This window comes from Peromyscus californicus, unplaced genomic scaffold (genome assembly GCF_007827085.1).
Source record: "Peromyscus californicus insignis strain IS unplaced genomic scaffold, ASM782708v3 Scaffold_7__1_contigs__length_154581171, whole genome shotgun sequence".
NCBI classification, from domain to species: Eukaryota; Metazoa; Chordata; class Mammalia; order Rodentia; family Cricetidae; genus Peromyscus; species Peromyscus californicus.
Genome location: NW_026294595.1, coordinates 110,826,732 through 110,847,207, shown reverse-complemented (window position 1 = coordinate 110,847,207; position 20,476 = coordinate 110,826,732). Strand labels below are relative to the sequence as shown.

The window sequence follows — 20,476 nt, the reverse complement described above, 5'->3', positions numbered from 1 at the left end:
TTTAAAGAGCTAGTGGGACAAGCCTAAGCTAAGGCTGAGCATTCATAATTAATAAGAAGTCTCTGTGTCTTTATTTGGGAACTGGTTGGTGGCCCAAAGAAAAAAAGTCTAACTATACAATGGACTAAACCTCTGAACTGTAAACCAGCCCCAATTAAATGTTTTCCTTTATAAAAGTTGCCTTGGCCATGGTGTCTCTTCATAACAATAAAAACCCTAAGACAGCTAGAGAAAACCAACATTCTCTTCATTTCATTCTTGCTCCATCTTTGTTTATCCTCTTGCAAATTAAAAAATATACATTTTAATCCAATCTGCTTCTCTGGTTACTAAACCATTGTAGTTTTATTTTCTTATTTCAAAAAAAAAAAAAAAAAACAGCCAAAGACCAGAGTATAGTGTTGTTGTTTTTTTAATTCGTTTTCAAAAGCAAACTCACATGGATTGATTCTTTAGGTCCCCTCACTTGGACCTGACATATTATGAATTCCAAACAACTGTGCATAGTGACATTAGACGGATTCTTGTGCTGCAAAGTCACTGGATGCAGGTAGCAGTGAAACATTCCCAAACAACCACTAGACATGCAGAGTGCCAGCCAGAAGCATGGATCGTTCAGGGATCTTGCTGCAGGGAGTATGAGGTTGCATTTTGTGTGCATTGGAAACCATGTAAGTTCAACCCAGGCTCAAAACCTTCAACCTACAATTTGTCCTGCCTACAAGAGGTGCTGTGGTAAAGGTGGCCAACCAATGTCCAGTCTGGCTTGAGACCCATGCCACAAGAGGGAGTCCAACCCTGACATTGCCTGAAGGGCCAGGAACCAGAGGCTGGGTAGCCCAGACACCTAGGATAGAACTAGACATGATAGGCAAAAAAAAATCAATGAAGTGATTCCTAATAATATTCTACTATACTTTTAGACAGGAGCCTAGATTAATCATCATCAGAGAGGCTGTATCCATCAACTGATGAAAACAGATGCAGAGACCCACAGCCAAACATTAGGTGGAGCTTGTGGAATCCTGCAGAAGAGGGAAAGGAAGGATTGAAGGAGCCAGAGGAGTCATGACATCACAAGAAAAAACACAGAAACAGCTAACCTGGGCTCATAGGGGCTCACAGAGACTGAACCAACCATCAGGGACCTGCATGGGTCTGACCTAGGCTCTCTGCATATATGTTACAGTTGTGTAGCTTGATCTTCTTGTGGAACCCCTAACAGTGGACATGGAAGCTGTCTGACCTTTTGCCTACTTTTGTGACACTTTTCCTCCCACTGGGTTGCCTCATTCAGTCTAAATATAATGGGAGGTGCCTAGTCTTATTGCAACTTGATATGCTATGTTTATTTAGTATCCCTGGTAGAAGAGTGGATGGTGGGGCGGGGTACACTGGGAAGAAAGGAGGGAGGGGAAACTGCAGTAGGGATGTAATATATATGAGAGAAAAAATTTAAAAAGTTTCCTATTAAATAAAAAGAAAGACAGAAAAGAAAACCATGTAAGTAAACCAGCTGAGGCCAAGGGAGCAAATAGAGATCTCCCAAATGAAGGGTTTCCAGTTTCTAAATATAAGGGCCACCTCTTCCTTTCTGGGTGATGTAGACTTACAAAGTCAGAGATTCAAAACTAAGCTACCATGAGCATGAAAGCTGTCTATTACCCAACCCACCCACCCCCACTTCCTCCCCAGCATGGACACAATAGTCACCATTCAACCCACAAATCCCAAGACCTGCCCACCATGCCTGGGTTTAAGCATGGACACAGGCCAGGCAAGACTCAGGTGCCCAGGCCTGTTGGAGTGTAGCTATGTTGGTGTATCCTGTGTACAGGTGAGAAGTGCCATTGTTGTTCCAAATGATCCAGTTTTGGGGAGCAGGACCTGGAGGCTGTCTGCCTAATGGTCCTTAGCCCATGTGCTTATACTGGGATCGGTCTCTGGGGATCTGCACCTGGTTGGCAGTCATTTTATGGTGGATGTGGTAGATCACAAGTGTTATCACAATGACAAGGCCCAAGATGAGACCTAGAATCAGGGGCAAGGTCTCTTCCAATTGCTCTCGCTCATCCACTGGACATTTATGCTCTGAAATGAGAAAGAAAAAAAGCAGTGAGCTCTAGTGAAAATACTCTGAATCCTAGGCCCTCCTAGCAAAAGCAGGAAAGAAGCAGAGATGAAATAATCTCTCAGGAAAGCCTTTGTAGATTGACAGGTCATCTTTTTCTTTCACTTAGTCTTAATATTTCTACATAATATCAAGTAAGTATATATCAGTTTAGCAAGACCATATTCAGTTATTGGATTCCTGGCAGTCATCAAAATATCCGGGTAATTCATTCAATTTTAAATTTACTTGAATAATTCATTTAAATTTCTAATGTTTTGGAATTAGATATAGCCACTACATTTTAATTTCCATTTTTAACTTTTAATTAATATCTAGCATACACAAGATTACTTATAAACAAAAAATGTTCAAGAAGACTGAAAATAACAAGTATTGGCAATGACTAGAACATGTGGAGCTCAGCACTTGCTGAAAACAAACTGTTAAAAGGGAAACTGTTAGACAATCTGGTTAAACTGATAAATTGCTGAAGCATTCACCAGTCTGGTGATTCCTAGCAAAGAAAAATGCACACTTGCCTTAGAATCCAGCACTACTTTTCTATACCATCCCAAGAAAAATGAAAACATATGGACATGATGAGACTGAAATGAAAATATCCATAGACACTATGGAGAAAAGTTCAATCTGTAAATGATCAAAATGTTTATCAAAATGGAATAAACTGCAGTCTATTCATAAAGTAGAATATTAGTCAACAATAAAGATGAATGAAATATGGCAGCAAGTTACAAAATGAGTGAATTTCAGAATCCTTATGTTGAATAAAAATTGACACAAAAAAAGTACAGATTGTGTTATCCCTGTTTCTATGAAGTTCTTGAACAGGTAAAATGAATTCCATGGTCCTAGAAAATAGAAATGTGTTCACACACAGGAAAAAGAACTCAAGAGAGCTTTTGGTTCTCATGAGAATGGCTTGTAACTTAATTTCTGGGTTTCAAGTATATGTAAAAATGTATTAAATTATGTACCTTCAACTGTTCTTCACTTTAAACATGACATTTTAAACTTCATTACACATTTTAAAGGCTGAACATTTAATACACTCAGATTGGACTATAATTTTAAATGAAGCACACCTTGATAAATATTTACATTTGAACAATCCACGTAGCTGGCATTTAGACTGAGAGAGAACATGTCAGCAATACTTCACAACTGGGTCATATTTTCACTTTCTTAAAATCCAAAATAATGTAATAGCCCTGTGTATCCAGTGCTACCTAGAAAAAGGGGGGGGGGGGGGGGACATGAGGAGGGAGGGAGAGAAGGAGAAAAAGAGAAGGAGGGGAATGGGAAATTCTAAGCTTCTGATAGTTACACCTTTTAGATAACTGGGAATCTTTTCACCATATTGATGAGTCGGATGCACAGAAACTCAGCTTTTAATATCTCTTTCAGAGGACTGAGGTTTCAAGTCGGGATGCACCAGCATTTACTGGGTCACTACTATATGGTAGGCTCTTCTAGAATCTTCCCACTATACACAGGACAATCAGAAAGAGCAGAGAAGTCTCCTGAGTCCCAGAAACTATTCCTCTTGAATAATTGGGAATTTACACTCCAGTATACAGCTTTTCAAAACTTTCCTGAGTCCTAAGTTTTTCCGCTTTCTTTAAAGATGGCCTCATTTGGTATGTCAGGCTGTCCTTGAACTCATAATCCTGTCGCCTCAGCCTCCTGGGATTAAAGGTATGCATTGGCATGATCCATAAATTAACATTCCGTTTTAAACACAAAGGTGATCTCTCATCTAGTGACATAACAACTGCACAAGGAAAATAACATTATTGTACTTTTTATACATGAAGCAATGGAGGCACCAAGGGGCTAAGTATTGTGCCGGGGGTAAAGGAAACCCCACTGGAAAGAAATGGATGGACTCAGCAGTGTAACTGCAGCACAGGGAAGGCACAGGGAGAGCGAAGGAGGCAAAGAGGCTGGGATGCTATTGCAGTTTCTCAAACATGTGTTCTTTGTTACTTTAGGGGAAACCTAAAGTAAAGCCACAAGAAAGGGGAATATGAGACAATATCAAGCTACAGAGATGCCAAAAAACATCATGGGAGGGCCAGCATCGTAGCTTAGACATGTAATCCTAGCCCTTAGGAGGCAAAGAAAAAAGAATATATGCATTTCTGGGGCCAGCCTGTGCTACATAGTCAGACCATGTCTCGAAATAGTAGATTGTCTTGGGTATTTTGTTTCAGTAATAAAATGCTAACACATAATTTTTTCTGTTCTCATCACTTAAAAAAATGGTGCTGCTTATGAGTCATTAAAGCATGTTTGATGAAACTGTGGGCATCTATTCAGAACAGTGCTTATGGATACAAAAAATAAAATGCATGGAAGGCTGCAAAGACAATCAAAATTCATCTATCCAAGTATTTTTATTAATTTGAGATTCAGCAACGTATGTGTTTCTTTACTGACATATGCATGCTGCCTGTGATTGACACATGCACGCTGGCTATAATTACAAAGTTGTGAAAATTATCAGTGTTATTCTACAAGACCTGCACAGACTTCTGTGAGTAGAAAAACATTGGTTTCTATTGGTGACAAAGACAACTACTGCTAATAGCACTGTTTTTATGACCTTCATTTATAACCAAAAGAAATGTTTAATGCTCTAAATACTGCTCATAGGTTAATGAAAGCAATACAGTTTTTCCCATTGAATTTTACACACACATAATCAGAAACTCACTATCCACAACCCCTGTGTGCTGCTGAGTTAAATTCCTGTGCAGTAATCTGATTATTAACTCAGAGATCACAGAGCAAGATTGGCCTTAGCTCCCTCATAAAGGAAGAAAGAGTCCCTTGGCTTAGCCCAAATTACATCTGGCTCCACATGGCCCAGGACCCTGCATCTCTGTCCACCTCACAGGATTTGGGATCCCTCATACTCTGACTGGACTAGACTTTAGAGCATACAAAATGCAGGACTGAATGTGTGACCCACGACAAGAAAACGTGAATAGCAGCTCAGTGATTTGGGAAACAGACCAGACAACACAGAGCCTATCTGATGCCAGCTACAACAGTCAATTAGAGCCCCCCCCCTCAACAATGTGCCCCCAAATCAGGTTCTGATTGGTGGGTATGGCCTTTGTTTGTTGTGTTGCATTTTAAATCTGTATTCATTCCTTGAGAACATTATACTCTTCATTGTGCCCCAGCCGAGCAGTAGTAGGATAGGCAAAGTGCCAAACTGTCTGCCTGGGGCTCTCCTAACTTCCAGACTGTTTCTGAACAAATATCAGGGTTGACTTTGGGTAGCTGGGTATCCCTCTCTTGTCTGACAGTGTCGCTAGAGACAGGGCTTGGTCCTCTTTCACGTTGTGTGTGGGCTGCCTCTACACTCTATCTTTGTTCACTGAGAAACTGTGACCTCGAATGGCAGGTTCATCAAGATTTATGTATTATAGATGAAAAATAATGTGAGTATGATCATTAGCAGGATCCTCGTGCTGGGAATGTGGTGTGTGCTGCATATACCATTTCTCACTAGACTGTGTGCTCTCCCACAGCAGGGAAGGTATATAAATCCCATCCCTAAGTATAGCAGACATGCACATGATCCATCTATTCTCCCCTCGGCCTTCACCACTTCCAATGGGCTTTAACTATAAGGCAGGCTATAAATTCCAGACAATAGATGTCCTCAAAGCAGCTGTCAGTCATGGATGGCATTAGTGGGTAAATACCAGATTTCCTCTGCCCCCTTAGTGGGCAACTCGAAGGCATGCCCCACCTTAGCTCCAGAGAACATTGCCTGGAATACAGAACTCCATGACAGATTGCATGGCCCTGTGCACAGTCTCCACACAGAAGACTTCAACACAGTTCTCAGTGATGTTCTCTGGAATCACTTCCTGTTGGCTGCTTCCTCCAGAGGTACTTGCAAACAGGTAATCCATGAGAGCAAGGCCACATTGGGAAATAACATGTCAGACACAAGTCTAAAAGGTCTGGAATCTGCAGACTTTCGAAGTGCTTATAAGAAGGCATTTTGCCAAGTTTTTCTTTGGGAGGGTGATATATAGAAAAGTGAAAGTGTCATCTCCAATATAGCATTAGCCCCCACAGGCAGCAGCCCCTGGTCCAGTTGTTGGGGAAATGATAAAAAGTTCAGAGGGTCAGTGGCGTAGAGTTGCAGGGTAGAGCATTTGTCTAGAGTGTCTCTGGGCTCAATTTCCAGTACCAAAAATTGAAAATAAATAAACAAGCAAAAACCAAAGTATAAATGCTTGTGAATTCAGGGTTCTCTGGACCTCTGATACTCTGTGTACATGGGGACCTTTGTGTCTTTTGTTTGACTGTTTTCCCCCTGAAAATTAAAAAGGGGCCAGTTTTCTTGTGACCTGTTTTAAATATCTATAAATTTGGGTCTCTAATAAAGGAGACCAGAGACAAACTTCATAATCTATTATGTTTTCCTGACATTGCATGTCAAATTTTCCTTTCATTCAAACCATTAAAATACTCAGGATGATCCATTCCCTCCCAGTGAAGAATCTCCTATCCCATCAGCCAGAAATACCCCAGACCCTCAAGGGGTTATACTGTGAATTAATTGCAGAAGGACAAGTTAATTAACCCCAACTGAGAAACACGGGGTGCTTTGAACAGCAGGTGACAGTGATATAAAAAGTGTGTTTGGTATACAAATGAGCCAAAGGTACCCTCTCCACTGGTTGTTTATTTCTTCCCTGCAGGCTGAGACCCTTTAGCTCAAAAGCCTGCTGGCACCAAACTCAAATTTTTACAAACTCAATCATTTTTAAAACAATCCATGTAGGCAAATGTTTAGCCATTTAGAGCCTGCTTGCTTTGTATAGTCCTTGAACTCTCACCCCACAGCTGCTTCCCATTGATAAGGGAGGACCTTTTTCTTATACAGCTCCAAGCCATGGCAGCCTCTACAGGATGTCACACAGAGGGACCCCAAACCCTCCTCACTCATGTTTTTGATTGCTTACTGTTAATTTTTTACCAAGACATATAACAGTTGCTATCCTTCAGACCCACAGAAATGCCATTTCAATGAATGCATGATCAATCCCTTTTTAGAAGGCAATTGTGCATTTAATCACACACAATCTCTTAATAGTTGAGTAATTTGAGTAACAAAACTATAGTACATTGAAATGGGTGGACCATATTAAATCATAATCAAATATATAAGCAGCAATAAAATAAAAACTACAATGAGCTCCAATATTTTCAGAAAAATATCCTGAGAACTGCTTACATTTCAGGACTTCACCAGCATAAGTCCAGAAACTATTTAATTTCACATTCTAAACTTTTTGAATTACAAAAAAAAAATATCTTTCAAAACTTGTTTTGGACATCATCATTTCTAATGCATTACCAATATTACTTATACCATTTTATAGTCCATGTTACCAGTACATCTCACAGTGTGACATCTACCACTCAAAACAGGTAAAGATTGATCTAACTGCTTTAAATAGCATTAAAAGTTGGCTTAGGTTTAGACATTCATGAACTGCAATGCATTCAAATTTTTCTGGTTTAACTAAAGCATTTGCCTGTATCCCCTCATATGGCCAGTCACTGCTATGCATGGTCCTACTCCTTACACTGCTGCCACTAGACACATGGCCAGCCCTCTTTCCTCAAGGAAGTCTCATCCTCCTCCCCTCTCCTCTCCGGATGGATGCTGATCTTCACATGGTGAGCTCTCCCTCTAGATGGGGTTAACCAAGGAGCTTCCCATCTCCTACAACCTCATCCATCTCCACCCACCAAAGTTTGTTATATGTCTCAGCCTCTTATCCTTCCAGCCCTCTATAGGATTCTGTAAATCAGCAGCATCACCAGGAGCTTAGCATATGGGGCCCCACCTCAGGGTCTACAAGAAGCAGACTCTGCATATTAATATCACAACTATGTTCACTGCCATTCAAAAATGCCTGTGTGCATTAAAATTAGGCTATGCTGGTGATTAAGATCAGTTCTGTAGCTGTCCAATGCATTTAAGTGGACATGTGTGATGAAGATGTCAACCCTCATCTGGCTGCTCTCAGCCCCAGTGACTGTCCTCTTACCCATTTCACTGATCCTTCTTTGCTTATCTCCTATAATCAACTAAATAGGCAGCTGTGAAGACCATCAGGTAAAAACCTCCTGATGCAAGAAATGGACTTTTCACAACAAAGCCCTGGCCATTTTCAAACACACACACACACACACACACACACACACACACACACACACACACACACACACACACACCTGAAAGTGCATACAACCACCATAGTGGTTGTGTAGATATATGACCAAACATTGTCCCCTCTAGCAAATGCAGTCCACTCACACACACACGTAGACATATAAAACACACTGGAAGCTCCTAGGAGCCCAGTGCTGGAACCTGAAAGGGCAATCCAAAAGGAAGCTTTCCAATTCCTTTAAATGGAATACAACAATCTCTCCCAAGACATTTGTGGCCAGATGCTGGGAAGCATAGGCAGGAGGCGCCAGGAACAAAAGAACGTCTTCCACACAAAGGTGCAAGATCCAGTGAGTGATTCTGAATGATGCCTGCCTCCTCCCAGGAGCACTAAAGCCTGAGCCTGGGGCACTACACAGGGAGACTATCCTAATTACCAGCCTGAAATGCCTGGGTAATACTGCAAATTGTCTTTGCCTATTCTGTCTATATTTAGGAAATTATGTGTGCTTAAAGTCTCCATGTGTGCCTAGTAATTTTCCCCATCTACAAATGAAATGGATAATAATTGTTTTTAAACAAAATATGTACCTAATTCTATGCAATGAATTTCACCGATTTACAGTCAAGAGCTTTACTCTTTACTCAGTAGTTGTTTGTGTATACAAATAAACTTAAACATATACCAGGTGTGATTTCTCAGTCCATAGATAACGATCAACAACCTAGAAATGACCCAGAATGTATTTATTTGAGTGGCATAGTGGCGAAGAACTAGTAAAATCAGCAATTGTAACACCAGAAGTGCCAAGAAACAAGGGAGAGTTAATAATAATTAGCCAGCAGACAGCCAAGGCCACTGAACACCACTAAAGGTTCCCACTGGAACTCAAATGGGCTTGTAATGACAACTCTGTGGAAGGATAGATACTACATGGTCCAGAATTCTCATAACGAGTTCCTGGGTCTTCAATAACCATAATGTATCATATTAAATGTACTATTTCATCTCAAGAAAGACACTCACTGCTGCATTTTATAAATGCTCCAATAATAAGTAAATATTTAAAACTTTGGGATCCTGACCCCTCGATCTTAGTTTCTACTCCTAAAATAGGCACATATGAAAGTCTCTGTAACTGCATATCAAGATATTATTTAGTCAGTTACCTGGACACCTAAACTGATCTAGTACTATGTTAGATGTTAATAAAGCCAAAATGAATAATAACCAATGCCAAGATGAATAACTGGCCTGGATCCTAGAATGCAGCACAATGGAAAAGCATTAAGATGGGGGTCTGAATTCTATCCAAGAGCACCACAGAAAGCTAGAAGGAAAGAGAGTGAGAGAGCAGGTGGAGGTGAGGTAGGGAGAGGAAAAGAAGAGAGAAGGAGGAAGAGGTACACAAAAGAGTCAGGCCTTTCTCTCAAGGAAAATTTACCTTCAGAATTCTCAAATGCTCTGGGGATAATTATTTAGGGGTGGTGAGGCATTCTGTTGGGTATAGGGTGAGAGGAAGCTTCGTTTGGGTGAATAAAAAATAGCTTGGGAAATGGTGGCGGGTGACTCAAATGGGAATCTTCCAATATTATGATCATTTAAACAATTCCTTATATTCACTTGGCAATCCCCAACCCAGTAGAAAGTTAAAACAAGCTAGAATCTGCCCATGGGAAATAATCAGAGTATCAAACTGCCTTGAAATAATTTCTCCCATAGGAGCGAGTAAGAGAATAAAGAAGTGAGGGGGGTGGGCAGGGTGGGTATTGCAGAAAGTTGACACATTCACTTTATAACCTCTACATCTTGTGAAAATTGCCTTTGCAGCATAGAAGAAACGCAGGTGAAAACATCCTGGGAGCCCATCTTTAAAGCCAGCCCCTCTCCCTTTCCTAACACCAGTGTAACCTACCTTCACTGAAGACGAAATCAGAGATGATGTCAAAGGGTTGGATGTGCACTGCGGACAGAATCATGGTGACAGTTTTCTGCGGATCACTGGAGGCCAGAGAAATGGACTGCTGAGCCTGACATTCATAGGACATCCCGGCTGGGGTTACCAAGGCAGCGAGGTGATGAGAGTTGGCCGTGTGCTTCCCAGCTGCGGGGGAACCAAAGTAGCAGTTGGGCTGGATGTGGCCTCACTGCTCCCAGCCCAGGGAGATCTCTGCTAAGCCCAGAACCTATGCCTCCCCTATCGGTGCTGCAGTCCTAGGGCTGGAGCTCCAGCAAAGACACCAAGTGGGGGTGAAGGTCCAACTAACTCCCCATTCTTTTTGAGACTGTCCTCACTAGATACTAATTTGGAATTCTATTTTGGAAGAAGTGTGCTTTCTGAAAACACAGCCCTTTTGACTAAAGCCTCAGTCAGTAATTCCAAAGACAGAACAGTGGTGCAGCTCTCCACAGTTCGCATTCCATTTTTCTCCTTTCTCGTGCTTGCTATTCTTTCTCGTTCCTTCTCTTTCTCCTCTCATCCTATGAAAAACTCTAGATTATTTTGGTGAAAGGAAAAAAATAATTGTTTTACTGCAATTATCAAAACATAAAGAGCACTCTTTTGCAACCTCAGTAAAATCCCTTTCCAACGCAGAGCTTGAGTGGTGATAGGCCTTCTTATGATTGAGACAGTGAATTTTGCTTTTATTTTAAAATACGTTTAAATGTATTTCTGGTCTTTGATAGTGCTTGCTGATAGGCATGTTTTTATTTCAGGTGTGGGTGCCCTTCTCCTTCGATTGTTTTTGGAAGACCAGGGTGAGGCTAAGTGGGAAAAGCTAATGAATTAAGATACAAGATACAAAACCTGCCCTGAGGTGGCTGCAGTTAAAGCCCGAGAGCTATGCCGTTGTGCACAGAAAGATCCTGCAGCCCACCCAACCCTGTCGCAGTGTCTTCTTGCATTTTTTTAATACATGAGAGCAAACCAATCCGTGATGCAGAAAAAAAAAATAGCAAAACTCATTGGTGCCCCTTCCATGGCAATGTCATGTTTCAGCTTGATTCTGAAGGATTTGGGGCCCAGGCTTTCCCTAGGGACACAGAGACCCTCCCACCTCTTTGACCCTGGAGAGCAAGCAGGCCCTGGCCAGGTTTGTACTCAGTGCACAAATCCCAGAGCTGTTCCCAAAACCCAGAGACAGGATGCATGTTTCTGGCTTGCTCTTGCTCCTGTGCCCAAGCTTTCCCAGCCCCACTGGACTACTTACCACTCACTGGGTCTTTAAAGTGAGTCTTCTCTAAGGTATCATAGACAAACTGCACCTTGCTCAGCCTCCAAGTCGCCTCTGGTCCTTTGGAAGTGTTGTGACTTTCCTGCCAAGATGGGGAGGCTCCTGTGAACCGCTCCAACTGCTTTATAATAGACAACCCCAGAGGCCACTACCGCGCTCACCCACGCGGGCTTAACCATTCCTCTGCGTCCACCGCACCGAATTACCTTTACAAATAGCATTTTGAGTGTGTAGGCGCGATCTACCCAGAACACCTGCAGCTCCGACTCGTTGTGGCCACAGCGGCCATTCACCTCAGCTCCCCGGGTCAAGGCGATCTCAGCCTGTTCTGTGATCAGCTGGGAACACACACGCCCCGCGCCCCCTCAGCGCGTGGGGCCCTGGCGCAGATCGGGAAGGGCTGCGCGTCCAAACTCTAGCTTGCAGGTTTGGGCGCTCCTGTGCACGCGCGCTCCGGGGGTCCAGTAACATGCGGGTAGACTCTTACGTGCACACCCCTCCAGGAGGGGAGTAGAGAGGGGGTTTACTTTTAAAGCAGGCAGGGCGAGCAGAAGGCGTTGCAAGCTGGAACCCCCATGCAGCATTCGGGAACAGCCTGCAGGGATTTGGGGGGAAGAGGCGGGCAACTGAGGTCTTGGCAGGGCCTGAAGGGAGGGTGCCCTTCGGCCCTGCAGCCCTAGGGGCAAGCTGGGGAGGAAAAAGGTTCCTTACATCCACGTAATTGTTGGCCCACACATCATAAGGTACAATAAATTTGGCTGCAAACTCTGCCATGAGACACGTCGTCCCATTTTCCCGCACCACAAATATGTCTTTCCCGGGGTTCGTGGAAAGGCCCGAAAGATTTTCCACTTCTTGTTCTGCCACGGTTTGGGCCATTGCATCTGCGGAGCAAGCAAAGCAATCCCAACTAGCCCGCGGCTTTAGGACACCGGAGACAGTTCTCTGCGGGCTTTGGAGTGGCAAAGTTCCCAGCTCGAAGCTGTGTGCTCCGCAAGCCATTTCTCTAACTCAGCGTTACCAAATTCAGATTCACTGCCTCTGATTTATAATGAAAACAGGATCTAAAACAAAATTAAATTCTTACTTACAATACGACTGGGCTTTAAAAAACACACTTGGGGGGTTAATCTTTCCTGCCAATGCCATGACCTCCCCTCCCCATCATGAGTATGGTCTGTGTAGCACGCTCTGTCTGGGTGATGCCACACAGGTGTGTGGCTCTCGGGGAGTTCTCTGACACGGATGGGTCATCCCCACCGCCAACCCCAAATAACCACAACACATAAAGGCCAGTTTTAAACCTAAAGCTACTAGGTTTACTCTGTGGATTGGATTCTCTGCAGAGTGCAACCCGCATTCCTGGTCCCCAGACGCTACTCACGGAAGAGCATCAGGAGAATCCGAAGTCTGTCTCCACTGAGAAGGTCTCTTCCTCGGAGATCCATGCTCGCAGTTGCCACCAACCAGGCAGATGTGTTGCTGCTGCAAAGGCCGCCCCAGGAGGAAATCCCTCAAAGTGCCCGGTAGAGTGAGCTAAGGCGGGGTGGGGGAGAGCGCGGACAGGGAGGAGCGAGCGCGCGCGGGTCAGTCGCGTGCTGCACCCGGAGCTGTGGCTCTCCCGCGGCTCACTGCAGAGGAAGCGCCCAGAATGCAGGAGCTGTCCATGCCGAGAGTGCTGGAAATGACGAGGCTGTGTTTCAGGACTTGTAATTTGGCTGCCTTAAGGACCAATGGAATTGGGATGGTGTGTGGGAGGAAATGTCTCTCTAGGTCTGTTTTCTGTTCTGCAATGGTATCTGCAAAGATGAGTCTGTCCTAGGAAACTTAATGCCACCCTCGGACTTACTAAACCCTCCCACGAGGTACAGTCAGTATGTACTGGAACCCTGGATCCTGGAGAGACATCTATCTGCTCGCAACAGAAAGCGACAGAGCTCAGATTGTTCCTGCCTTGGAGAAGGAGGGTAGGCAGGAACAGAGATGGAAAATGCTATGGCAACAGTTTCTGGCTTTCAGAGACATCTTCTCTGTTCGCTCAAGAGGTTCTAAGTTTAAAATGACACCTCCTCAAAGGGGGAACCAAGCAATGCAGTATATCCTTGTGGACCGAGTGGCCCGTGAATCCCACTCTCTGAGTGCCTGTAGCCTGAGCTAGCCTCGCTCATTAAGTTGTGATCACTTTGTTAAGAGGGTTGCAAATAAACCCGAAGCTCATGAGCATACAGGGATATCTGGGGTCTGGTAGGACAGAAATTTTAGAACTATCCTGTAGGTGAAGACCCATAGTTATGCAACGAAAACACACGGGTATTACTCTAAAGCTTCTACTGGAGCAGAAAGGCAAACATTGCTGGATAATTCCTTTGTTTGCTTTTGGTAGTTCGCTGAATTTTTTAATTCTTGCTCATAAATCAGAATGCACCTCTTCTGGGAGTAGACATGGTGCCTTCGTTAATTGTAATGATGTCCAAATATTTTTTTTTATTAGAGGATATTGTGTTAGGTCAACAAATAATAATCACCTTAGACATATGTCATCACCAATGTCGTGTTAAAGGGCAAACTACAAAGCATTTTTACCTATGTTGTCTGCTTGAATCGCCCCATGACGTTAGGAGCTGAGCAAGGGAAAATAGAGGTATTGTTATACCTACCCCAATGTGAAACACTGAGAAATTAAATGACCTTCTCAAATGTCATAGGGCCAGTTAGAATTAAAATAGAAAAAAATCACGTGTTTTAACTTTATAGGGATCATATTCATTTCTCTTTACATAACAACACAGCACATTGTGACCGCCATTACAAATCTTTATTAAATGACAAACAGACTGAAACCTAAAAATATCAATAATCCACATTCTTGACATGTATAAAGTGCTGATTTAAGTATAGACATATTCTGGCATAGTGTTTGCTTCAAACTGTCAATATATTTGGTTGCATTTAATTTTTCCAAAAAAAAAAAATACAAGAGTTAGATTACTAGCAGCTCAAATTATAAAATAACACTTGAATTAATACTGAAGCTTTATATCTTTTGGTATATATCTGCATCTTGGTATTTCATCAAAAAATTCACAAGTCTTATAGAAATGACTACATACACAAAAATGAAGGCAAATTGTGACTAATATGATTTCAACTCTTATCATATACATAGAACATATATCTTGTTATGTTAACATAATTATATCACATTTATTTTCCTGTGATACTGTAAAACTTATAAAGCAAGGAAGCATTTATCCTCTCTGTGTGTCTTGTGTGCCTGTGTCTGTCTGTGTCTATGTTTGTCTCTCTCTCTCTCTTTCTCCCTTTCTCCCTCCCTCCTTCTCCTACTACTTTAATAAGGAAAGAAAAGATAGATTTACGAAGTATGTTGTACTTACATTTGTGACCTTCTAGAGGATTGAGTTTTTCTTGTCTAAAAAATTGTAACATTTAAGGCAGTGGTTCTCAACCTTCCTAATGCTGTGACCCTTTATTATAGTTCCTAGTTTTGTGGTGACCCTTGACCATAAAATTATTTTTGTTACTATCTCATATTTGTGATTTTGCTACTGTTCTGAACATATTTATAATGTAAATATCTGTGTTTTCCAATGGTCTTAGGAGACCCCTGTGAAAGGGTCCTTCAACCCCCGAAGGGTCATGACCCACAGGTTGAGAACCATTGATTTAAGGGATGGTTGGTTAGGTCAATTGAGTCACTGAATTTAAAAACTATTCAAAATAAAATACAGATTGAAGCCATTTGTAAGCTTTAACTGAGTACCAACCACTTGCATTGTATATAGTTGAGATAAACAAATAGCAATATAAAAGCAGGAGAAGGACCTGTTAAAGATTACAGTGATTTCTTTCATGGTGCACTATTGCAGATATCATCACCTTATGAACTGTTGAAAAATAAACTAAATTCATTCATAATGGTCTCCTTTCATAATAAGATAATAGATGGGAAATATTCTTGACCAATGATCTTAACCGTTCTGCACAATTTATGCAATGTGGTTCTTTGATAATTATTTCTTTCCATTCCTTTTCATTCCTGATAGAAATGATTCTTTGTTGACACCAAAGAGTATTTAAACAAGTTGAAAGGGAAAAACGGAAGGGACAGTTTTAATTTTTTCCTCCTGGGAGTATCACCTTCAAAGAATAATTAATGCAATGTGTGTGTGTGTGTGTGTGTGTGTGTGTGTGTGTGTGTGTGTGTGTGTGTGTGTTTGATCTTAAACATGGCTTACATGCATAAATATCTAGAACGTCATTCAGCTTATCACTGATGATTCTTATTTGCAATACAAACTGGATTATTAAATCTCAAACTTGCAACTATGTTTAATCTAACAATTGTTTAATCGTCTTAAAGAAAATATATTTAGGTCTTTACCGTAACCAGAAAAGTGACAAAAGAAAATTTAGCAATAAATCATACTTTGAGATATTGACAAATGGGCCTGGAAAGATGACTTGGTGGTTAAGAGCACTGGCTGCTCTTCTAGAGGACCCGGTTCTATTCTCGGCACCCACATGGAGTCACAACCATCTGTGACTCCAGTCCCAAGGGACAGGATGCCATTTTCTCACTTCCATGGCATATACATGGTGCATAGACATTGATGTAGACAAAATGTCTATACCCATAAGTAGAGATATTAACAAAGGTCTCCAGAACAAATTTGATCCATTTCTCACACCTGGAGAGCGAAAAGGTAGGAAAAATGGTGTAAATGTGTGCACTCTTATATATAATGGATGTGTCTATTTTCAAAATCATTGCTACTGCTGGCCAACACCAAATGTCAGGTATAAGTATAATTCAAATGCACTAGGTTTATGATTTCCAGTAGGTCTTCTGGGTCCTTTGATGGACTCACTCCAATTCATATACTCACTCATTGTATTAGTTTCTATGACTCTCCTGCCGTCTGACAACCACTACATCATCCAAGTGGTGGAAATGCCTCTCCAGTTTAGGTGGGAGAGAATAAGATCACATGAAAATATGGTGGGGGTGGCATTAATGGGTATGCAGTAATTTTTTGGAGCAAAGGGAGGAAGGCAGCCACCCCGGGAGAAGAAAGGCTGTAAATGAAAAAAAAAAAAAGGGAGCCTCTTGGGAAAGAAGAGTCTTGACAGAAGACAAAGCAAGGCTATACAGATGAGAATATAACTTCATGTAAGCAGACAATGCAAAGATGTAACTCTTCATGTTTCCATGTTTATGAATTTGCAATAAAAAGAAATTAGGACCCAAATCCATAGTGTTTTGTGTACAGTGACTCTCTGCATTGGTTCCCTGATAATCTGTGTACACATATATGCAAATAATGACTTCTACAAAACTTATTCCACATAAAATTAAAGCTGTCAACTTGCTGCATCTCTGAAATTGACCAGCATAGAATCGTGACAAAATTATGAAAATCGGTAAACATTACTTTTTACAAAATCATGTTTATGTGCTTCACAAAGGAAAGGCTGGTCTTTGTTCCAGCTGAAATTTGGATATTGGGATTTCTATCCACCTTAGAGTGAAATTTAAAAACGATTCTGCTATACAACACCAATGTCATAGCAGCCAAGTGCACACAAAAACACAACATGAATCACAGACGCAGATTAAACTAAACTGAACTAGACTCGCACACGTATTAAGCTAGAAATACTCTCACCCAAGCCTTTCCTTTATTTAGCTCATCACAGAACAATTATCTCACAACATCAATCATTACAGGCCTCAAATCTTTTCTAGAACAGAAAACAAGTGGATATAAGGACCGAATTATAAGTTTTTATCAGAATATTTTGTTCATACGCTGTCACACGCCATGGTATTTTGAAAGGATCTGGAAATAGAGATTGGGTTTGTGCTGCACTCAGCTTTCCTGGTCTTGGTGTGATTACCTTTATCCTTTAGTTTCTTTGATCCTTCCCACATTTATTTCAGCAAGAGCTGTTTTTACAAAGAGGGCAATCATTGAAAGAAACAATAAAAATAATGGCCCTTTCATTGGCTGTGTTCCTAGCAAGACCTAAAGAAATGTCATATGAATTCATTTAAAACAAATGGCTTCAGCATGGAGGGTTGAAGAGAAGAGACATGAGCATGCAAATCCTAGCAATGAACTGAAGCAAAGGAACAATTGTCATCTTTGTACCAGTCCCTAGATAAGTGTTTGGGCTAGGTTTTAGTTGATTAGGTGGGGCTTCAGGTACCACCTGTGTAAGGTCTTAGCCCAAGGAGTACAGTCTACACTGCTTCAGTGTGTAAGGTCTTAGGCTGTGGAGCACTTTCTCACTACTTCTTAGCAGCAAGGGAAACTTCGCTGAATTGGGGTAAAGTTAAAACAAGACATACAGGAGTTTGTGATTTTTGTTGTTTCATCCTTTAAGATATCTCTCCAAGAAATAGCTACATTAGGGACCTAAGTAAGATTAGGCAATCTGAGATTCATTTAAAATAATTTGTTACCTGACTTCTGAGATCATTTCAGTGCTTACAATCTCTTTTAGGAGGTGTCAGTCCCTAGAGAATCTAGTCATTTTAGTTACTCTTAATTATCTTATCTGAAATTATTTTCCTATTACCTTGAAGCTAGGTGAGAGTCAATAATGGCATTTGGGAGGGAGGATGACAGTGGAGACAGGAACCTTTTGTTCTCTAGTAGAAGCCATTCAAGTCCAGCAGCTGGGGTGTAATATGTAATATATGTAACACACACACACACACACACACACACACACACACACAAAATCTATCGCCTGTAGTCTTGATGCCTTTACCCTAAGCTGATGAAGTCCTGAGCCTATGAAAGACGGTGGCTCCTAGCACCGTATTGTTGTATTGTTGGCTTCTCTACAGTCCTTTATACCCCAGGAAGACTTGCCAAATGAATAGATCTGGGAGAATAGGGAATGAATCTTCTTAGCTCTCTGCTCTTGGTTCTTTAGGTTCTCTGTTCTGCCTGGGGTAGGTGAACAGGAGCCAGAGTAAGCCTTAAAGTATTGAAGTAGGAAAGAGATCAAGTTACAAAGATTTCAGTTCTCCTATCCTCCCCCACCCCAAACCACCAGCTCCTTGTGTCCTCACCTCAAGGAAACTGCCCCAGCCATCCAGGTCCAGGTAAGAACTCCAGTGCCAGGGGCTCTTGAGATCCTGGCGGTGCTTGGATTTTTGTAGCACTCCCGGGCTCCAGGTAAAGGTTTCAAAACAGACAATGGTTTCTGCTCAAAGACGGTGGAAGCCGAGAGGGCCTTAAAGCGCGCCAGGAGCCAGGGTGGGGGTGGAAGCTCAGAATCAGGTGGCCGGACTAGGTGTTTTTCTGCTTCACTCCTTTTCTGGAAATCTGGGGATAAGGTATGGAGTGGGGGGCATTCCAGCTAGAAGAAAAATCCAGTCTTCCACTTTAAAGAGCATGTCCAGGGACAAACCAGGGGCCTGTCTTTGATCAAAAAGTCTTCAGCTCAGAGGCAGCTCCTGAGCTCAGAGACTGCAGAGTCCAGAGGGCTCTGAGCAGCTGATCTCTGCACAGTTCTCCGGGTGTGCCGCCCTGCCTTACTGCCCGCCCGACCCGGGGAACTGCGTTCCAGCAGATCCGCCAAAGAGCAACCTGTCGACCCGGACTCGCCCCTTCTCGTCTGGATGGAGCAGATTACAACTCTGGGCTCTCACACTTGATACAAACCAAGGAGTTATTCTCCATATATCCTTGACATTTTATATATAAATTTGTACACATGGCTATGAAAACATCGCGGTTTTGATTTGGTTTTCCCTGTGTGTTTACTGTTAGTTTGATTTTAAAAAAAAAATATAAAAGCAAAGTTAATAACTTCTCAGGCTTTCCTCAGACTGTAAGACTCCCGAGGCCCCTGACAGGAGAACTGAGTCTGTCAGAGGTTTTCTTCAGCCCTCCAGTCCAGGATGGGCATCTGTCAGTGCAGTCTCCAGCTCAAATCTGTTTTCTCCCCAGGATTTCCAGAGCCCACTACCCTTCTGATGAAAATCCTAGGCTGTGGATGTTTGGTAGCTGTCCACAGCCCCCCCTCCCCCCTCTTCTCAAATGAAGTCAAACTGCCATTGTATCCCAGACCAATGAAACTATGCACGCCAACGCAGGTCACCCAGAGGTCCGGAGCCCCGCAGCTATCGCCCTGCCTTTCCCCTATTCCCCGGTGACAGTTGCCTAAGCGCACAGATGGGGCACGCCTCCTGCCTGGCGCTCCCAGCCAGAGACACTCCTGGGAGATGCAGGCTGATGGATCACCTCATTTCCCAATTTGATGGGCCGGAACCTGGCTGGGGAAGTTGGGTCGAAAACTGGAGGCGGGCTCGGGAGCTCTCATTGCTGAATTTATCTGGGAGAATAGATAGGAACGTATCTAAAGCTAAACCTGGAGTCCACAAAAAGCAGGCTTCAGTTTCTGTTCTCTCAGTACCAGTAAGGCACACGTGGTGTCTGTTAGCAAGGAAACTGAGTGTGGGGGATGTTGCTAGGTGCATAGGCATCCACTGGTGCCCTGTGTCTCCCCTCCCCCCTCCCCCCCTCCCCCTGCAGGCTGTGAAAGGAGGAGGCTTGGCCTTTTGGATGCAGGGAAAGAGGCACAGGGAGAGAGTGAAATTAGTAAAAATCAAAGTAGAACAAAGATCTTCGAAGATCGGAACTTGGTTCATCCTAGGCCGTGTGCCACCACGCACATGTCATAACATTCAGTTTTAAGGAAGACAGCCTGAGGAGCCTGTATTGAGTTCAAGCGGCCATTGGGATGGGTGCATGGAAGGCTAGATCAAGAAAGCTGTGCCCAGGGGACAGGGCAAAGCCACTTATTGTCCCACCAATCAGAGCAACATATTTTCACAGCATACAAAAAGACAT

The 20,476-nt window shown here is 42.6% G+C and overlaps 1 protein-coding gene across 1 annotated transcript; it reads right to left on the bottom strand.

The window, feature by feature from the left end:
* Nucleotides 1-396: 396 nt before the first annotated feature.
* Lamp5 (lysosomal associated membrane protein family member 5) lies at nt 397-13,542 on the bottom strand. The gene is made up of 6 exons (XM_052726003.1): nt 12,970-13,542; nt 12,297-12,469; nt 11,792-11,923; nt 11,562-11,667; nt 10,265-10,453; nt 397-2,091 (listed from the first exon to the last, which is right to left on the bottom strand). Exons 1-6 carry the CDS (start codon nt 13,031-13,033, stop codon nt 1,913-1,915), a joined length of 843 nt encoding a protein of 280 aa, XP_052581963.1. The 5' UTR covers nt 13,034-13,542; the 3' UTR covers nt 397-1,912.
* Between the last annotated feature and the right edge of the window lie 6,934 nt (nt 13,543-20,476).